The sequence below is a fragment of the Leopardus geoffroyi genome, chromosome B2 (assembly GCF_018350155.1).
Source record: "Leopardus geoffroyi isolate Oge1 chromosome B2, O.geoffroyi_Oge1_pat1.0, whole genome shotgun sequence".
Taxonomy (NCBI): domain Eukaryota; kingdom Metazoa; phylum Chordata; class Mammalia; order Carnivora; family Felidae; genus Leopardus; species Leopardus geoffroyi.
The window spans coordinates 90938468-90961141 of NC_059332.1; the positions used below are offsets into that span (position 1 = coordinate 90938468).

The 22674-nt window shown below is 34.2% G+C and overlaps 1 protein-coding gene across 4 annotated transcripts in view; it reads right to left on the minus strand.

Annotated features, from left to right (window-relative positions):
* ASCC3 (activating signal cointegrator 1 complex subunit 3) overlaps nucleotides 1–22674 on the minus strand; it is a 355335-nt gene that overhangs the window by 264286 nt on the left and 68375 nt on the right. For all 4 annotated transcript variants that reach the window (XM_045499142.1, XM_045499143.1, XM_045499144.1 and 1 more), the window contains exons 6-8: nucleotides 20230–20434; nucleotides 19366–19507; nucleotides 18203–18328 (exon numbers count right to left, since the gene is read on the minus strand). In XM_045499142.1, the coding sequence (XP_045355098.1) occupies nucleotides 18203–18328; nucleotides 19366–19507; nucleotides 20230–20434 (473 nt within the window). The remainder of the gene's footprint in view (nucleotides 1–18202; nucleotides 18329–19365; nucleotides 19508–20229; nucleotides 20435–22674) is intronic.

Consider the following 22674-nt stretch of genomic DNA (forward strand, 5'->3'; position numbering starts at 1 on the left):
TGATATAACCCAATGTATCTAAAATATTACCTTTTTAATCCATAATAAAAATTATTTTTTTCATAAGAAGGTTGAGAAATAAGTGTATTTTTACACTTAGAGCACATCTCAATCCAGACTAGCCATATTTCTCTTTTATTATTTAAATTTTTTTAATTGAAGTATAGTTCACATATTATATTACTTCCAGGTGTACAACATACTGATTGCATAATTCTATATATTACAACATGCTTACCATGATAAGTGTAGTCACTATCTGTCAGGACACAAAACTGTTATAATCTACTATGTTCCCTGTGTTATACTTTTCATCCCTCTGACTTATTTTATAACTGGCAGTATGTACGTCTTAATCCCTTTCACTTATTTTGCCCATTCTCTTACCTCTACCTCCCTCCAGACTGCTCAACAGCACATGTAGCTAGTAGCTACTGTTTTAAAAAGTGCAGCTCTAGAAAGCACCCAGCTAACTTACATAATGTTTTAAATTTGATAAATATATTGTCATAACATAGCTGACCGCATTGTGGGGAAAGCTCTTAGGGCAGCATCCAAAATCCTTATTAACATGGTCTCAATAACCTGAGGGTCATGCAATGCAGATAAACTATATTATAAACTGTCAATCATTGAGGATGCTTTAGGGGACAGAAAGAACATTAATTTTATCTGACCTCTTATTCTTTAAAAAAAATTTTTTTTTTAACATTTATTCATTTTTGAGAGAGAAAGACGGAGTGCCAGTGGGTGAGGGGCAGAGAGGGGGAGACACAGAATCTGAAGCAAGCTTCAGGCTCTGAGCTGGCCTCACAGAGCCTGACGCGGGGCTTGAACCCACGAACTGCAAGATCATGACCTGAGCCAAAGTCAGACATTTAACCGACTGAGCCACCTAGGCACCCCTCTGACCTCTTCTTATTCTTAATAAAGTCATCCTTAGTAACCAAGGGAAAAAATAACAAGTAATCATTTGTTGAATGTGTTAAAGAACGGAATATTCTTTTTCCAACACTGCCCAAATAATTAATACTTCTTTCTATATTCCAACACAAAGTCTAAAACAGACTAACTAAAACAGTTAGGTCTAGTTATCCACCATATATGAAACTGGGCCAGATGAAGTCTCCTTATTCACCTTTACTGAGGGGTGACAAATACTTCACCTGATCAAACAAAAATTACTTACAGTCTCTAAAGTGCTAAATGATTAATATAAGGAGTTATTTCCCTTTAGAATATGAGAGTACTGAGGGTTGGGAATTATGTTTTTCATCTTTGTCTTCCTAATGCCTAGTACTAGGCACAAAGGAAATACTCACTGATGTTTTCTCTATACATACTTCAGCTGAGTCATTCTAATTAAACCAATTATTATCTGTGAGCTGCATCACTGATGAATTTCATAAATTAAGTAATATTTAAGACACTTCACGTTAAGCACAATGACTAACCCCAGAACAGGAGCTGGGTATATGTTATTCTGCTAACATCATTTAAGTTTGATGCTTTCTATCAGATATCATAAATACATTAATAAATGTGCACCCACCTCCAAAAATTTATTCAAGTTAAACTAACTGAACAAGAATGCTAGGTAAATAAATAAGCACAAAGATGCTTGCAAAAACATCTTTTTTTTGCATTTTTTTACATAAAAACAAAAACAAAAACATTGAATTCCACAAATAGTGGAGTGGTATAAGTAATTCATATTATATTCTTCATGAATTATAGCAGTTAAATGAAAACATACTGAGGAAGGATATACACATAGGAAAACGTATCCAAAAGCGAAAAACAAAAAACAAAAAACAAAACACCATGCCACAGAACAGTAACATAACTAAGTATTTGTTGATTTAAAGAAAACATCATGGAAAGATATATAACAAACTGTTTCACTGGAATTGGGATTAGAAAGGAACTTTTGCTTTCTGTTTTATAAATATAAACATTACATTTTAGATATTACTGTTTTAGAGTGAACAGATTTTATAATCAGCTCCACAAACATGCTTTTATTAGGATAAAAATATTTATCTTACCAATAAACATATAAAAGAGGAAGATCTACTTTATACTTCTTAAAGTATTAAAAATAACATAATATGGGGTGCCTGGGTGGCTCAGTCGGTTGAGTATCCGACTTTGGCTCAGGTCATGATCTCACAGCTCATGGGTTCGAGCCCCCTGTTGGGCTCTATGCTGATGGCTCAGAGCCTGAAGCCTGCCTCGAATTCTGTGTCTCCAACTTGCACTCTTTCTCTCTCTCTCTCTCTCTCTCAAAACTTGAATAACATTTAAAAAATTTTTTTAAATTATAAAAATAACATAATTTGTGTCTTTACAGATACAAATATGTAATGCTTTTGTGTTAATACATAATAACTGATCACCCTTTTCCATTATCTCACACAGAAGCCAACATCTTTACCAAACACCTAATTTCCAATTTGTACTCCCACTTGAAAATGCACTGAAAAATTAGTGAATTCTGCTAATTAAGAGAAAAGAAAATAGTCCATGGACAGTTTCTCTTTACTAAAGAGTCATGCATTTTAATGGTTCATGATAATAATTCATTGTGAACCAGACAATCTGGGTAGAGGAAATTAAATCTTAGCAACAAAAGGCCTCAGGAGACTAATCTACTATTAAATCTTTGAAGGAAGTAAGATTGTAAGATTTTGTAAAAATCAAGTTAGGTAATTTATAAAATGAAATGGATCCAAATTTTATTACATGTGACAAAAAGCCATAAGAAATCATAATGCATAATTCATAACCCTTTCATATTATTTAACTGAATGTATTTACACTATTCTAATAGTATCTGGAAATATTTATTTTTAAAAAAAAATTTTTTTTTTCAACGTTTATTTTTATTTTTGGGACAGAGAGAGACAGAGCATGAACGGGGGAGGGGCAGAGAGAGAGGGAGACACAGAATCGGAAACAGGCTCCAGGCTCTGAGCCATCAGCCCAGAGCCCGACGCGGGGCTCGAACTCACGGACCGCGAGATCGTGACCTGGCTGAAGTCGGACGCTTAACCGACTGCGCCACCCAGGCGCCCCTATCTGGAAATATTTAATATGCCCCTAAGGAGCAATTCCTAAATATTTTCACACTGAAAATACTCCATCTAAGAAGCATAATGAAAAAATAAAAAAGAAACAGCACTAAATAAATGAGACTTCTAAATATACTCTACTACATGACAACAAAATGATAAATAAGAAGCTATTAAGGGCCTAAATAGAAAAAAAAAAAAAAAAGAGAGAGAATAACAAACAATAGCAATACCACATTTAATGAGAACTTAAGGTATAATGGGAGTCAGAGAGGGACACTAATCTCTTTTTGGAAGGTGAGGGTACCTTCCTTGTCCTAAGTTGCAGCTAAGGTTTGAATGCTAAGGAAAATTGAAGAAAAAGTTCTTGAGAGGGAATTTTAAAAGATAAACAAAACTTTGTCTGCAGATAACAAACTCCACTGATAAACCCTTGAGACTGCACATCTGGATTTCTACTAGTGCACTCTTAACAACAACTTAGCAAGTCAGATGTCACTCAGAAGTGACACCCAAATGCTGTGCCAACAATATACAAGAGGATAGTAAAAGTCATGGTTTAAGCTCAATTAGGGGTTTGATTCGGGTAGACAGAACCACCATAATAAGACAGGGCTGCTTTCAAAAAACCAGTATTATAATTACACAAACTTCAGAGGCTTAACGCAGAGGTAAAATTGAAGGTTAAGAGTCTGGTATTTTCTATTTAGTTAATATATTATTTTCACAAGGCAGATGAACTCCTACTGACATGTACCCAAGTATACTTCCAGGATGTCACTATAAGTGTCATGGCTTAAAAATGTTAAGACACCATTATTTATTTGGTATTACAAACAGTCTTTTTGGTCCAAATTGTGGGACCTGCCTTCTGACAAACAGCTGCACTTCTAATCATGGCAATAAAATAGAAGCACAACAGTCTCTGTCAAATTCTGTTGAATCCTACAAAGAAAATGTCATTTTCAGCTTCTTGGCTGATATTTATGGTAATAACTGGTTTCAGCTCTGACTTTAACCTTTAAGGTACTTTCACTAGCTTACTTTGAATCTTCAGAAAAAATAAAGTATTTTGGCACTTAGATGGTCAAGCTCACAAAATGTAATAGATACTAAAATATGGGTAATTCTTAATTTAAATTTTCTTATAGTATACATGACTTTAAACTTTCCACAAAACTAATTAAATAAAGCAAGGATATCACTTTAAATATACATCTCCTGGGGTGCCTGGGTGGCGCAGTCGGTTAAGCGTCTGACTTCAGCCAGGTCACGATCTCGCGGTCCGGGAGTTTGAGCCCCACATCGGGCTCTGGGCTGATGGCTCAGAGCCTGGAGCCTGTTTCCGATTCTGTGTCTCCCTCTCTCTCTGCCCCTCCCCCGTTCATGCTCTGTCTCTCTCTGTCCAAAAAATAAATAAATGTTGAAAAAAAAATTTAAATATACATCTCCTTAAACAAGAAAATTTCATCAACGGAATGCTCAGATGAATTGTTCTAAGTAATAAGAGACTATTTCCACTTGCATTTAAACTCACAATTTTAGAATAACAGTATGATTTTAAGTCAAGAATTCATTTAAGTAATAAATTAGCAAAATAATGTATTATATAAATAAAAGTATTAATGACTTAAAGTGGTCAGTTCAATATACAAATGTGTGTGTGTGTGTGTGTGTGCATGTGTATTCCAATGCTTAAGAACATACTTGGTATTGACTTCCTTAAGATCACAAATTTTAAAATACCTATTTAAATTGGTACCTTTTAAAATGTCTAATATTTTAAATACACAATGTAACATCATGAACTCTTTCGTATAAAATGAAAGATCTAAGAATTACTGATATAATGGGGAAACGAGTAGTAAAGTGGACTTATAAATTATTTCCTTAAATTGAAATTTACTGCTTGTTCCCCCACATGAGATCTGAAGCTCACATAGAAGGGTTTCAAATACACTGAACAAACCACTGAAAGAGTAGGAAAAGTGTCGGGTCAAAGACTGCCGGATAGGAACTCAGCCAAGGGTGTGCTGAGGAGGCCAGTGCTTTGAGAGAGGATCCTCATACTTGGGGTAGGGAGTGTACATGCTTTTAAAAATGACAGATTTCTACACTCAACCCTTGAGGTTTTCATTCATTTATCTAGGGTGGGAATAGTAATTTGTACATTTCTTTATAGCATCCCAAGTGATTATCAAAGCCCAAGACTGAGGACTGTTACTCTAACTTTCTCTACCCACTCCCAACACAGTGACTAGGTTTTCTTAGTCATCTGTTTTTTGTTGTTGTTGTTTGCCTTTTATTTTAATGTTTGTTTATTTTTGAGAGAGAGAGAGAGAGAGGGAGATTGAGAGAAAACATGAGCCTGGGAGGGCAGACAGTGAGGGAGATACAGAATCCAAAGTAGGCTCCAGGCTCTGAGCTATCATACACAGAGCCCGACGTGGGGCTCGAATCCATGAACCATGAGATCATGACCTGAGCCGAAGTTGGGTGTTTAATTGACTGAGCCACCCAGGTGCCCTGGTCGTCTGTTGTTGTTAATAATTTAACACAACCTACTCTGAAAAGAACAAAGTGCATTTTACTCAGAAAAACTTGTTTAAAACATGTATCAAGTTAGAAGGCATACATTTAGTAAGGGGGTCCCTAAAAGACAAATGTTTTGCTTCAACCTCTTGTATAGTATGTAAAAATTTGAAAGGAAAAGCAAAACATTTCAAGGAAGAAATCATAAAAATTATGTAATAAAACATGATATTATATAGATTGCTTAAGAATACATTGAGACGTCTTTATATAATGATTTCCCCCGATATATTTAAAATTACTCCAACATATAATTATTATTCTCATGAAGTTGATCAACAATGTCACAGATTGTTGAGGATGCAAAAAGGTAAAATAGCCTATGTTTAGTCACTGTCATACTTGCACCACTGGATGAAATTTAAACTTGCCCTCTCTAAACTTGCTTTCAGGGTTATAAGAGGGAATTACGCCTAAAAAATGAAATATAAGATACCTAATGAAATGCACAGTATTAACTAAAGAAATGAGTCATTTTACTTTATCTTTATTAATTTAGAACTATTTTCTATATTCCTTCAATATTCATCTTTGAGTAATTTTGAAAAGTTATTTATACCAAAATAATTCCAACCTTATCAATATATCTTAACAGAAAGACTCAAAGTGTACCCAGTTAGATAAAACAGCAAAAAGCTCAGTTATCAATGTGATAACAGTTTATATAATTATTACTCAGGCTAGGAATTTACTGATAATTTAAAATGTATCACAGACACCACTACACATTTTCTGTGTGTTGACTTATATAATCTTTAAAATAAATCGTCTGATGAGAAAAACTGAAATTTGGAGGGGCTATGTAACTTGATCCACATGACAAAATGTGCCAACGGTGAAAGGTGAAATTTAACCTCAGTCCTACTTACCTAACTGGATAAAGTCCCTTTAAAGGCAGGATCATAATTCTAAACTGCTTTGTGCCTATCATATCTCCCAAGCATAATGCCTTGTATCAATCAGGAGCTAAAGAAATAATTATTGATGAATGATAACCAATCCATGCATATTTCCAGAGAAAAATAATAAAAATCTATAAACAGCAACAATCATACCAAACATTTCTGTTTATCATAAGAGGTCTGTGTAAACACAATGCATAGATATATTGGAAGATATGGACTAAGTCTATTTCTAAAGTAATTTGAAATTCTCACATTACAAGTTGAAGTCATCTACTTTTCAGACTTCTGAATTCATTTGAGTTCTAAAATTATCATCATGGGAAAGCACAATATGCTTGAGGCTTTTAATCTCTCTTCTAATTTCTTACCATAAAATCAATAAAGTGTAGGTCATAAAGAAAGTTCTGTTGTTAGATTTCTCCTAGCTAGAGGTGCAGATGTTAGTTATAACTCTTTCTAGTTTAGTAGGTTTTTTTTAAGTAGCTGATGCTCTGTACCTAGTTAGCTGTTTGCAAGTGTTCCCGGAAGACTTTATCATACTACAATCCTGAAGAAGTTCAGGGCATACAGATAAAATTAATTCTTTATAAGGAAAAATATAGACATAATTTCCCTTCAAATGAGACCTAGCTGTTTCATATATTTAAACGATAGTACACTTTCAAAACAACTAAACCTTACTTTTTAAGCAAATAATTTAAATACTTGCTGGGAGTCACAAATAAATAAAAGTATCTTATTTATAACTTTATAAGAAAGCTATCCAATAGAGCAAACTTTTACATAATGAACCTTTACTGACCTCCAAAACAAGAAAATATAGTATATCAAAAGCATGCTTTTCACACATAGCAGTCTGAATACAACAAAATCCCTAATTACTTTTGAGAGTAAGCTGAGAAATTTTTAACTTTTTCCTTACAGTTTCCATAGTAATACTTCACACAATTGTAAAATAGTGGCCCTCCTGACAGTGACCAAGTTTTTATAACAGAAATACCATTTTAAAGTTTTATGGAAAAAGTAATATGGACAAGACATAATCTCTAATATTTCATACCAGATCCAAAGTTTTCATTACAAAATCAAGAAATGCTTCTTCCTCTGTATATCCCACGCCAGATCTCTTACAAAAAACAATGCTAAATTCATTGTCAATGTTCAGATAAGGCTCAATTCCTCCAGATCACAGCAGTCAAGGAACAACTCAAGTCTCCTTTTATTCAAGAAATTGTCAAAAGAGCTATAGCCTGCACTAATCCCTTTGCCATCTATATAAAATGGATTAAATTTGCATCACTGACTTTGTGCTTACTGCATTCCACAGTATATTGTTTGTAAATATTCAGCACAGATGTCTTCTTATGTCCCCAGCTATAGTGCAAGTTCCTGGAGAGGGGGGAAATACTCTGTATTTCTTTCTTCATTTTTAACAATGTCTGTCAAGTTATAGGTGTATGAAAAATGTAAAGGGAAGGGGCAGAGAGACAGGGAGAGAACCCCAAGCTGACAGCACAGAGCCCCACGCAGAGCTCGATCCTACAAACCATAAGATCATGCTTAAAAGTAGCCAGAGAGAAAACTTACTTCAAAAACAAACACACAAAAACAAAAAAAAAACACCTAAATTAGATTGATTGCAGATGTCTCAAAAAAAAAAAAAAAAAAAAAAAGATCAATGGAACAGAATAGAGAACCCAGAAAAGGACCCACAAACATATGGCCAACTAATCTTTGACAAAGCAGGAAAGAATATCCAATGGAATAAAGATAGTCTCTTTAGCAAGTGGTGCTGGGAAAACTGGACAGCGACATGTAGAAGAATGAACATGGACCACTTTCTTTTTTTTTCTTTTTTTTTAAATTTTTTTTTTCAACGTTTATTTATTTTTGGGACAGAGAGAGACAGAGCATGAACGGGGGAGGGGCAGAGAGAGAGGGAGACACAGAATCGGAAACAGGCTCCAGGCTCTGAGCCATCAGCCCAGAGCCTGACGCGGGGCTCGAACTCCCGGACCGCGAGATCGTGACCTGGCTGAAGTCAGACGCTTAACCGACTGCGCCACCCAGGCGCCCCGAACATGGACCACTTTCTTACACCATACATAAAAATAAACTCAAAATGGATGAAAGACCTAAATGTAAGACAGGAAGCCATCAAAATCCTCGAGGAGAAAGCAGGCAAAACCTCTTTGATCTTGGCCGCAGCAACTTCTTACTCAACATGTCTCCAGAGGCAAGGGAAACAAAGGCAAAAATTAACTACTGGGACCTCATCAAAATAAAAAGCTTCTGCACAACAAAGGAAACAATCAGCAAAGTAAAAGGCAACCGATGGAATGGGAGAACGTATTTGCAAACAACATATCAGATAAAAGGTTAGTATCCAAAATCTATAAAGAACTGATCAAACTCAACACCCAAAAAACAAATAATCCAGTGAAGAAATGGGCAAAAGACATGAATAGACACTTCTCCAAAGAAGACACCCAGATGGCCAACCGACACATGAAAAAATGCTCAACATCACTCATCATCACTCATCATCAGGGAAATACAAATCAAAGCCACAATGAGATACCATCTTAAACCTGTCAGAATGGCTAACATTAACAACTCAGGCAACAACAGATGTTGGTGAGGATGTGGAGAAAGAGTATCTCTTTTGCATTGTTGGTGGCAATGCAAGCTGGTGCAGCCACTCTGGACAACAGTATGGAGGTTCCTCAAAAAGCTAAATATAGAACTACCTTACAACCCAGCAATTGCACTACTAGGCATTTATCCACGAAATACCGGCATGCACCCCCATGTTTATAGCAGCACTATCAACAATAGGCAAAGTATGGAAAAAGCTCATGTGTCCATTGATGGATGAATGAATAAAGAAGATGTGGTATATATATACAATGGAGTATTACTCAGCAATCAAAAAGAATGAAATCTTGCCATGTGCAACTGTGTGGATGAAACTGGAGGATATTATGCTAAGTGAAATTAGTCAGTCAGAGAAAGTAAAAAATCATAGGACTTCACTCATATGAGGACCTTAAGAGACACAACAGATGAACATAAGGGAAGGGAAACAAAAATAATATAAAAACAGGGAGGGGGACAAAACAGAAGAGACTCATAAATATGGAGAACAAACTGAGGGTTGCTGGAGGGGTTGTGGGAAGGGGGATGGGCAAAATGGGTAAGGGGCACTAAGGAATCTATTTCTGAAATCACTGTTGCACTATATGCTAATTTGGATGTAAACGTAAAAAAATAAAAAATAAAATTAAAAAAATAAAAATAAATATCTGGTAGAATTCTCCCTGGGCGGGGGGGGGGGGGGGGGGGGGGGGGGAGTGTGGGAAAGAAAAGCAGATGATATAATAACATCTTTCATGTTTTAAGATATGATGTGGTAGAATAATATCTTTAGTGTGCTATGAGAAAATAGCTATGGACTTAGAATTCTATTACCAGCAAAAATATCTTTCAAGAACACAGATAAAATAAATGCATTTTCGATTAACAAAAATCAAGAGATTTTGCCAGTTCAGGCACGGAAAAGTCACAGAACATGAACACACTGATAGAATTAAGACACAGCAAAATATATAGGTAAATCCAAATTTACCTATAAATCCAAAAGCAGAAAAACACATTATGATAAAAAAAAATTGATCAACTAAAACAAATCAAGAAATAATACAAGTGACAGACTCTTCAAGGAACTAGAGCAAAGGTCAGCAAATTAACAGCTTGTGTGTCAAATCTGGCCAGACATCTGTTGTTTGCTTGTTTTATTTCGGTTTGGTTTGGTTTTTATAGACTATAAGAATGGTCATTACATTTTGAAAAGGTATTTTAATAAAAAAGAAAACAATAATGAGTATTGAACAGACACCTTGTATGGTCCAAAAGTCTAAAATAATTACTATCCTTACAGAAAGTTTGCTGACCCCTACAGAAATGATTGTGCAAGTGGAAACACAGAAGATAAAACAACAACAACAACAACAACAACAACAACAAACTCATTAGAGATAAAACTCTACATGCTACATGAAAAATACACTGAATGGAATGAACAGTATTTTAGACACTGCAGAAAAAAAGACCGAATTTTAAGACAAGGCAATAGAAATCACCCAAAATGAAACCTGAAGATAGAAAAATTTCAAAAAATAAATAAATAAAACAAAGCAAAAGTTAATAGAACTTCAGTAAGCTGTGTGACTGTTTCAGGAACCCTAATTTATCTGTGTAAGACTTCCTGAAAGGGAAGAAGGGGTAAAAAAATTAAAAAATAATGGTTAGAAATTTCCCACATGATGAAGACCAGAAACCCACAGATCCAAGATGCTTAACCAATGCTTCAACAAAACACTGGAAGAAAACCACATTGAGGCAGTGGTAGGCAGAATCCTAAACTGGCTCTCAAGATTTCCTCCTCAATCCCTGCCACCACTCCACAGCATAACTCCCTGCATAAATCCCAGAACTTTGAATATGATGGACGTTATTTCCATGATTCCGTTATGCTATAGGAAACAGCTGACCTTTAGTAAGGAAGATTATCTGGGTGAATCTGACCTAATCACACAAATCTTTTAAAGTCAGAGTTTTTTCACTGCCACATGAAGTCAAGGATTTAGAGCACATGGGAAATTGATACTCCCTTGTTGGCTGTGAAGCTGGAGTGAGCCATATGCCAGAGAAGGTGAGTAGTCTTTAGGAGCTAAGAACAACAGACAGAAAAGAATCAGGAACCTCAGTTCTACAACCCCTACAAAGTGGATATGGCCAACAAGCTGAATGACCTTGTAAGGGAATCCTTCCCCTTCAGCCTGGCCAACACAATAGTTTCACCCTTATAAAACCAGGAACAGAGATCCCAGTCAAGCCCACCCAAATCAGACTTTCAGAATTCTGAGATAACAAATGGATGTTTTAAATCACTAATTTTTGGTAATTTCTTATATAACAACAGAAAGCTAATATAAAGTCATATCATAATCAAAATGCCTAAAATCAATAAAAAAGAAATCTTAAAAATCAACCAGAAAAAAAAAAAAAAAGCACATGACATAGAGGATTAAGAATGAGAGCATACTTCTTATCAGAAACAACATAAGAAGACAATGCAGCTACATCTAGAAGGACTGACCAAAAAAAAAAAGAAACTGTCAACCTGGAATTCTAAATTTTACTTTAAAATTAAATTTAACTTTATTTTATTTTATATATATAGAGAGAGATGGTGTGTGAGCAGGGGAGGGGAGAGAGAGAGAGAGGAAGAGGGAGAGTGAGAGAGAGTGAGAGAGAGGGAGAGAGAGGGAGGAAGAGAGAGAGAGAGAGAAATAGAGAGAGGGAATCTTAAGCAGGCTCCACACTCAGTATGTAGTTGAAGTGGGGCTCAGTCCTGCAACCCTGGAATCATGATCTGAGCCGAATCAAGAGTCAGACAGATATTCAACTGACTGAGCCACCCAGGTGCCTCAAACTGGAATCTATATCAAATGAAATATCTTTCAAGAACAAGACAAAATGAAGATTTTTATTCAGACATACAAAGCTGAAAGAATTCATCAACAAACTTGCACTCTAAGAAATGAATACTAGATGGAACTCTGGATCTAGACAAAAGCGTAAAAGGTACCTGATAGGTGCACAAGTATAAAAAAAACTTTTTTTGTTATTGTTAGAAATCTTAATATCTTAAAAAGACTGTTAAAGCAAAAAGAATAACAATGTATTGTGGGGTTTATAAAGATGCATAAGTAGTCTACGTTTACATGTCTGTTTGTTGTTTGTTTTAATGATAATACGTGCTCAAAAATCTAGCAAACAAATATATTAGCATCAGGATTCACATGGCTCCAGTCTCCAGGTGAAGGTAGGCATGTATCAAGGGAAATTAGAATTTGACAAAATGAGTAGAAATTTAATTTGTGCTACATCATTTCTTTCCCCATGAAACTTAATGAAATATTCTTTGCTAAGATCGCTATCAGTGTAAAAAAAGATTGTAAACTTACTTTTCAACTTTCAACTTTATATTTTGTTATTATTTCTTGATACCACCTCTTAAAAAGGCAAGGAGTGATTCAAGGCCATGCTTCTGATGAAACTGATGATATGCTTGACAGTGTAATAACCAGCCTTGTGAGCTGTTTCAGGAAAGGCTTTGGGAGCATGTCCAGGTTTTAGCAACATTTCATCCTTTTCAAAGTGGTCTCATGAAAAAGATCCACACTCTAAAGTGTTTCTCTGGGTGCTTATTTAGCTTTCTTGCCTTTGTAATCTGATTGAATCAAACCATGTCAACAAACTCTGGCTTTAAGATCCCCAGCTCGGGTTCAGAAAACAAAATAAAACCAAAAGAAAAGTAATATATTTTTCTTAAAGTTTATTTCTTTCAAGGGAGCAAAAGTGGGTGAGGGGCAGACAGAGAGAGGGGGAGAGACAGAATCACAAGCAGCCTCTGCACTTGTGCAAAGACCAATGTGGGGCTCGAACTCATGAACCTTGAGATCATGCTCTAACCGAAATTAAGAGGTGGACACTTAACCGACCGGGCAACCCAAATGCCCCAGCAATACTTTTTATATTTATTCTATTTGACTTTTTTCAAAATGTCTGACTTGAATAACCACAGATGTCAATAATTATAATCACTGGTTTCTTTAACTGCTATCAATTAATTAGAAACCACTCTCGATGTCTTAATAGAATGACTATGAGTTTAGTTCTTCCTGATCTTGTATGATAGCATCCAATAATACTCTACATATGTTTGGAATGAAAGAATAGCTGAATAGCATAAATGAACACAGAAGTAATTTATTTAATAAATATAATTTCCAAAGTAACAATAAGTCTTTTCATTTTGTCCATACACTTATCTGCCAATGCTAGTTTTCATCACTACACTTTTCATTTTAAGCTAATATTTTAGCTAAAATGTATTAAATACGCAACACTCTTCAACATGTTTTACATATATTAATTCTCACCATTAAACTATAAGGGAGGTTCTATTATCCCAATCCTACAAATGAAAACTGGATTTCAGAGAGGACAGTAACTCGCCCAAAGTCTCACAGCTAGAAAGTGGGGGGTCCAAGTCAAACTAGGTCAGCCTGGAATCAGAGGCTCTGCTCTTAACTAACATGGTGTATTGCCTCCTAAACTTAACATATACAAGCCTTTCCTTTTCTTCTATTCCTCAGCTTGGTAAATGGCACTATCACTCACCCATGACGCCCCGGATATCATTCTAGATTCAAACAAAAACTTGGATGTCATTCTGGAGTCTTCTCTCTGCTTCATCCCCTCTCATTTAATCAGTCATCAGATCTTATATATACTGGTACCTAAATTATTCTCCATTATCCCATTTTTCATGTAGGATGCCACTTTCTTAACTCAGGTGCTCAGCATTTCTCTCTTCTGCAACAGTTCTACTTTCAACCTTCAACTTTGCGTTGCAAACAGGACACAATTATCTGATGTGACATTCAGTCAAGAAAGGATATAAAAGCATTTTATCTATAGTTCTGTAGGACTGTTAGGAATGGCATGCAATTATGATGTCAGTAAAAAGAGAAAGATACCATCTTTAAGAGTACTATTCCTGATATATATAGATTCTACCTTATATAAAAAAGATCCAAGCTAACAAAGGCATCCACTAAGCTAACATTCTGCTAACACCTATATTTTTTCCTGAGGTCTAAATTACTACTCATGCTAATGACATCTGGTGGGATCATTATGTAAAGCTACATGACATCAAACGATTTACTTATGTACTTATAATGACATTTGCATTTGAATGTATTATCTAATTATTATTACTGCTTATAAAAGTGCAAATTAAAACCACAATGAGAAATCTCTACACTCTATCAGAATGGTTAAAGTATACATATAAATATAAATAAAACATAAAAATATAAATTAAAATGGCTAAAATAAAAATAGTGATAAGACCAAATGCTGGTGAATATGTGGAGAAACTGAATCATACTGGATTGCTGGTGGGAATATAAAATGTTCCCCAGAAAACAGTGTGGTAGTTTTTCTTAAAAAAACTAACTATGCAGCTACAATGACCCAATAATTACACTCTCAGGCATCTACTCCAAAGAAATGAAAACTTTTGTTCACACAAAAACCTGTATACCAATGTCTAGATCAGCTTTATCCATCTTATGGATGGAATTAGGTTTCATCTTATAATTTAAGTACATAAATTAAAGCCTTAACTCCCAGTGTTACAGTGTTTGGAGACAGAGCCTTTAGGAAAGTAACAAAGTTAAATAAGGTCATCTGAGTGAAGTCCTAATCCAATAAAGCTGGTGTCCTTTAAGAGGAAGAGACACAATACAGAGAAGAGCCCACGTAAAGCCATGGGAGCACAGTGAGAAAGTGCCTGTCTGCAAGCCAGGAAGAGAGTCTTCACTGGAAACTAAATCTATCAGCACCTTTTTCTGGGATTTCTAACCTCCAAAACTGTGAAAAAATAAATGTTCATTGTTTAAGCTACCCCGGCTGTGGTTATGGCAGCCTAAGGAGAATTACACACTTTGTAATAGCCAAAAACTCTAAACAACACTGATATTCTTCAATGGAAGAAAAGTTAAACTCTCATGTGTGGTAGGCAGAATAATGATCCCCACTGATGTCCAGATCCTAATCCATGGAACCCATAAATATATTACATTACACAGCAAACAAACATTAAGGTTGTAAATTAAATTAACCCATTTAGGAAAACTCTTACTCTTATAACCTAAGTTAAAATGAACAAAGTATTTATTTAGAAATAAATATGAAAGAAAAATAAGAAGCCTGATTCATTCATTATACAATGAATGTTAATTTTTTCACATGAAAAATGTTAATATTTAATACACAAAACAAAATAAACTTCAATGATGATAATGTTTATAATGACTGGTAAGGTTTACAAAGAATTATGTAATAATTCTGCTTTATTTCAGAATCACCTACAGTGCTCCAAAAATCATCTTCAAAATACAGGTACCTGGACCCTTCTCAAGAGACTTTAATTTTATAGAAGCCAAGTCACTTGGATTTTGAAAAAGATCTACAGATAATTCTGATGCAGAGGATGAAACCCAGCAATATAAAATTACAATTTTAGTCTAATATATAAACTTACTGTAGAAAACAACTTAAAACTGTAACAAAAAGGAATCAGTTTAAAAGTAATAAAGGTATAAAATAGAATACTGTATGGTGATTATAAATGATGCTGCAGATGTTTGCTGACATGGAAAGATGTATGTAAATAAATATACAAATAGACACAAACAGTATGCGTGATATAATGCCATTTTATAAAACAAAATAAAATGCACACATATGTGTAGAATGTAGTTAATTCTGGTTGGCTGTGGTTATTTTTTATGCTGTTCTTTTTGCTTGCCTCCATTATTTGATATTTCTGAATGACTACATATAAATTACACACTCATACACATATATAAATACATATAAAGGAACTTCATTTTGGTGACAGAAAAGGTTAGCTTTAAATAATATGTATACTTTAAATAATTGGTATACCTTAAACTAAATTAAGAATTCTTTTTTCAATTTAGCACATGCTTATGTATATATTTGATTTCTCAGTGAGTTTAATACCCAGATGACAAGATCCCACAGTACACAGAAAATAAGCAACCTAGGATGCAGACAAGTGCCAAAAGTGCTGGATTATATACTTTAAGCCTCAATAACCAACATATTTGACTGAAACTGTTTGATAACCATTAATTGATATATATTTGATTGAAACTGTGTTCTTAACTCTAAGGTTGAAGAGATACTGATCAGAGGTTCTCACCCATTATCAACGCTGCCTACATGAAATACTCTACATGATCACACCCTCAATCTCTACGTGAATACTCTTCAGGTATCTTACATCTTTGCCATTTTTCTTCAAATAAAGTGCATATTTTAGGTATGCATGGATGCATTTGGTGCAGGTGAGTATTGAGGAGCTGATAAAAAAAAAAAAAAAAAAACTATGGGGAGAACTGTCTCCTCTTATAAAAAGGGATAAGATGATATGCCCTCCTACACTCATGTTTGCTTTGATTGTAAACTTAGGAAGTTTGCTTCGGGGCACCTGAGTGGCTCAGTCGGTTGAGCTTCCAACTATGGCTCAGGTCATGATCTCACGGTTTGTGGGTTCGAGCTCCGCATCAGACTCTGGGCTGATAGCTTGGAGCCTGGAGCCTGCTTCAGATTCTGTCTCCCTCTCCCTGCCCCTTCCCCGCTCATGCATTCTCAAAAGTAAATAAACATTTAAAAAAAAGTAAGGAAAAAGAAGAAGTTAGCTTCAATATACTAATTCTTTTCCTATAGCCTCCTGTGCACTCCAAAACTTCATGAATTTGGACTTTCCCTATGATGCTGATCACCAAAAACTTCAATTTTACCTTCAATGTAATTTTCCCTTCAGTGTAAACTTCAATTACACTCCACAGATTTGCTAAGTAAATTATATGCAAAACTAAATTCTGACAAATATGTACCCTAATTAAGATGTTTTCAAATACATTTTAAAAGACTATCTGAACAATTTTCACTTCGATTTACATACAATTCAATAAATCTGATCCCAAGAACACCTGATTACAAAGTTAGTCATTAACCTGCATTACAATTTATCTAACAATGCCCTATTACTAGAAATCATTCAAATAACTTTAAATACTAAGTCAGACTAGCACTCTCAATATATTCATGTTCTCTAAAACCACTAGGACACAACACTCGATATAATTTATATTTCTGTATGTTCCTTCTAAGGGCCATACAAGTTTACTACAGCACTGTTTTAACTACAATGAGTATACTGAGTTTCCAATATATCCTGGACTGGCACTACTTGATAAGTTTACTTAAGGGAAGGATTATTTCTCTACATAGCTTTATAATGCAAATTTCTCAAACCCTCACAATTTAAGCAGAAATAAAAATTATAAATAATTCCTTCCTAAAACTATGTTATTAAAACTCTAAAAATTCAGGAAAATAATAAATCACAAGTTGAACAATTTAAGCAAATCTAAAAGTATATTAAGAAATATTTATTTTGAGATAAAGCAAATATGGCAAAATTTTGACAAATGGTAAATGAAGACAAAAGATATACGGATAATACTATTCATGCGACTTTTCCATATGTTTGAAATTACTCAAAATTTAAAAGCTGAGAAAAAAATAAATAGTTTAGAATTTGATCCCCTCCCCAAATAGCATTCTATTATTTTATAGACTGACCATTTGATATATCAATACATGAATCCTTTAAAACAGTCTAAGTCCGCCTACATAGGTTAAACCAAATATTAGCTGAAATAGCCAAAATAAACATGAAATTACAGAAATATACACACAAAAATGTTTAATGTGTGAAGGAATGACTTTTTAAAGTTTAAACTCCCCTATTGTAAATTTTTAGTAACTAACTGCATATAGCTCTCTACTATATTAGCCAACTACTAACTTTTAAAAATAATTTTTTAAATAAAAATCTATTCAGAAAACATACCAAGCACCAAAAATAACAACTTTATAAAATGATCATCTCACCTCATCTAAGTCTTGGATATAAACTGGTTTTTCCTCAAAGCCAACTGGCATTGGTTCACTATAGGGAATCTTTACTTCTTCATACATCTTGTTATTCTCTCTTTGAATTCCTTCTGGTAAAATCATCTATAAACATCAAAAATTAAAATTAAATAATAATACAAACAATTGCTCTGGTAGAGATTATTTAATTAGAGAGAAAGAGAACACTAATGTCTTTAGACATAGCAGTGGTAAATAAATTTAGCTAGTTTAAAGAAAAACAAGGGTGCCTGGGTAGCTCAGTGGGTTAAGCGTCAGACTTTGGCCCAGGTCATGATTCTGCTGCGCTCTGTGCTGACAGTTTGGAGCCTGGAGCCTGCTTCAGATTCTGCGTCTCCCTCTCTCTCTGCCCCTCCCCTGCTTGCAGTTTGTCTGTCTCCCCCAAAAATATTTTTTTTTAAAGAAAAACAAGCTTGGGGCGCCTGGGTGGCGCAGTCGGTTAAGCGTCCGACTTCAGCCAGGTCACGATCTCGTGGTTCGTGAGTTCGAGCCCCACGTCGGGCTCTGGGCTGATGGCTCAGAGCCTGCAGCCTGTTTCCGATTCTGTGTCTCCCTCTCTCTCTGCCCCTCCCCCGTTCATGCTCTGTCTCTCTCTGTCCCAAAAATAAATAAACGTTGAAAAAAAAAATTAAAAAAAAAAAAGTTTTAAAAATAAAAAGAAAAACAAGCTTAAGCAAAACAAAAACAAACCAAAAAACCACACACACACGAATTATTCATATACTGGATCTCTCATATAACACACAGACCATATTATGTTAATGAGTTTTAAGTATATATTGATTACATGGTATCCTGAAAACAAATATACTTGAGTCGCTAGGAAAACTGTGCCATATACATAGTGTAAAGAACATTAAAAAAGTGATGTAACCACTAAAACTCAAAAATACAAGTTCCATAAATAACAAAAGGGAAGAGACCAAATACATTTTGAGTACCTAATATGTGTCAAGAAGTTTCCATACACTGCATTATCTCATTTTCCCCAATATTTTGAAATTAAAGTTAGCATAGTATATCAACTAGTATAAGAGCCAGAAAAGACACAGGAAAAATCTATGTGTTATTTCCTCAGAATAGACCTATTATCCCAAAGTGGTCATATACCAGTGACATACCTTTGCACCAGCAATGAATGCTGATGTTCTCATGGCTTCAGCCTGGGAATCATAAACATGGGGATAACGTATTTTTTCAACGTCCATGTCTCTCTGCCTACTCAGAATTGGAACACTTCTAGCATTCATAAGTGCCTGCTCTCTGTAAATATAAAAACAGTAGAATAAATACAAAATTTTTATCTAGCAAAAGGAGGCCAGTACAAAGTCACTATAATAACAATTTCAGGTAGCTTTCCATTATGAAGTGGAAGAAATTAAATTACACAAAGAAAGATATTAGTAATCCTGACATTTTCAGTGTAACTACATAGGAGTTAACACATTTTGTAGGTACTATTTTTAGATGACATCATTTGATAAGTTTAACTTAGTGTTTTTTATTTATAATTTTGTTTGTCACAATCCAAAGATGTTTAACAAGGTATAAGTTCCTTTATAAAAATAGTATTCAAAATTTAAAGAACAAATATCATAATGCTCTTGTTTCTTTTTCTTCCTTTCTACTTCTAAATAACACAAGGAAAAGTATTCTTATTAAGCTAGAAAAAAACCCAAAAGTCTCAAAATAAATCTGTGTAGGCTTTACAAATTTTAACCTAGTGGTTTGTGCACAGCACCCAAAATACCTTACTTCTATAATCTAAAATTCTCACCTACATAGATGTAACCAAGAATATTCTAATTAAGAAGATCATTGCATTCTTATCCCAGAAAATTAGGTTTTCATACAACAAAAGTCTGTTCTTATAAGAAAACCTTACTAGAAGTACGAGTTATCTAAATTGTTAAGACTAACCAAAAAATAATGCATAAAGGTAGCAATTACAACAGAAGCATCTTTCAGCTTCTGGTTTTTATTACCTTTGTATCCGCAATTCCTTAGGATCAAAGCACATAACTCCTTCTGCAATTTCTCCATCTTCTCCAGCCTTTTTTTCTCGTCTGGCAATTCTTTTTTCTTCACGACGATACTGTTTCATTAATTGCTTTTCTTGTTCAGACTGAATGGTAACTTGACAACCATAGTTAGGTTTAGCATTTTCTCCTAAAATTTTTTTGCAACTGTCTACAAAGCAAATTTAAGAAATATCATGTTCTATGAGTTTAAGCTTTAGGAAAACCATTTTTCCCCTTCACCAAAATATAAAATAGCACAATGCTCTAATAATTCAGTTTTTTTAAAACTGTCATATTCAATTGTATGTTTTATGGAGAGTTTTTTTTTTTTTTTTAATGTGATATCTAAGCGATATTAGACAGTGGTTAAGAAAAGTCAGTAGATATTTTCTTCATACACACTGCATAGTTTAGTGTCATAAATTCTTACACATAACATCAGGAACTTAAAAATTCAGTTTTATAATTTTGAAATTATTTGTTTACATAATTTCAATAAATATAATAATTATCAATGCTAATTAGCACTTACTGTTAACATAATAATGAAATAAATATATTCTTTACATATTAGATATAACTTTTCCCTGTGTAACAGCCTTACTGTGTTAAATTGAATATATGTTTTTACTCACTTATACATGAAATACAATTTATTAACATTAGCTCAGGATATATTTAGAAGATGACCAGGCAAATAAAGACTGTGATCCACCTTTCCGTGGAAATACAGTTAAAAACAAAACAAAACAAGGGAAGATGGCTAGAGCCAATAACAATCAGGTCAATGAAAGTTCAATGTTTCATCTACAAGGTCCAATTTAAAACTGTGGTTTGGTCAACTCAATATTCAGGAAATTTTTTTCTTCCAACAGGATTAACCTTCTATGTTTAATTAAATCTTTTGAAGTAGTAGTATCCTGGCTCACTGTGGCCCTAAAGGAAATCACAGGAATGTTGCTGAAAGCAATCCAAATCAATACACATTTACTGTATTGGGGACCTACTAGTTTCAGGCACTGCTGCTAGGCTAGGAAGCAATAAAGAACTATAAACTTGGTCCATACTCTGAAGGAGCACAGTACAAAGTTATTTTATTAAACTCCAAGATCCCACACTGAACAAGGAAGCAATTAAGAAAGCATCAAGATAGCGAAATAGCCTTCTAATTCATTTAAGTCAAATCTTCACAATTCTCAGTCATTTGTTACTACCTCAATACGTAATTTTGAATAAATCATTTTAACTCTCAATCACATGAAGTAATCCCTCTGTATAATGGTTTTAGAAATCTCAAGAAGGAAACTGAGAAATAAAGACTTATCATATGAAAACTATGAAATGAGATATGATCTCCTTTATATTAGTACAGTTCTGAAAAAAAGTTTTTTTCTAGGTCATATATATTTTACTTTTTGGTAAAGTCTTATACATCTATTATAATGATTAAGTTTGTAGCCAATTAACTTTCAGTGGTAGAGAACAGACAGGTTTGACAAAGGGAGGTGGGTGGAGATGGGCTAGATGAGTGATGGGTACAAAGGAGGGAACTTGTGATAAGCACTGGGTGCTGTATTAAGTAGAATGTGAATAATACCATGTGAATAACACTATGTATTTATTATATAAATGAATGTTAAGGATTCTGTGTGCGAAACTAAATACCCTGGATGACACTCTAAGTGCTATGCTAACGTAATTAACATTTTAAACAAATGTAATAAGAAGAAAACAGGTCTGCTTCATTAATAGCTTTTTTAAGCCTCAAAGAGAATATACTGGAATCCTGTAACACTGAACATAATAGGTAATTTTCAAAGTAAGTCATACAGCAGCAAAAGTTTAAATGTATAGTTTTCTTTGGTAGGTTCAGTTAACTTTAGAGCCTGAAAAGTAGAAATGAAATGAATAAGTTTACCAGTAATTCTATAAAATTTTATTGAAGAAGAATGTGGAAGCTTGTATCCTTTTAGAATGTAATCATGACCAAAAAGATCTTGTGTAACTACTCAAAACACTGTCCTTGATAGCATAAGCTAACTTAATTTTTATTTTATGACACACCCTGGAGTAAACATTCTTCACATCAGCCCTAAAAACAGAATTTAATTTACAACTATCCTCACCTTAGCAGTCAATCCACTTTACCCACCCACTTCTCACCTACATTTCCTGGTTATAATAAAAACAGAAGAGATAAAATGGGTGATGCACATCTGGATTAAAAAGTTTTAAAAAAATCATTATGAAAACTAGAAAATGATAAATAGTAAGAAGCAACTTCTAAGACCACGATTTTGGAGGAATAAAGAAAAGGATGGGATGTGATGGTCATATTAAAGTAGCTTAATAAAGAATGCAAATATAATTTGGTAGTTTTTAAAGAATTTTGAAGGATCCTCAACACAA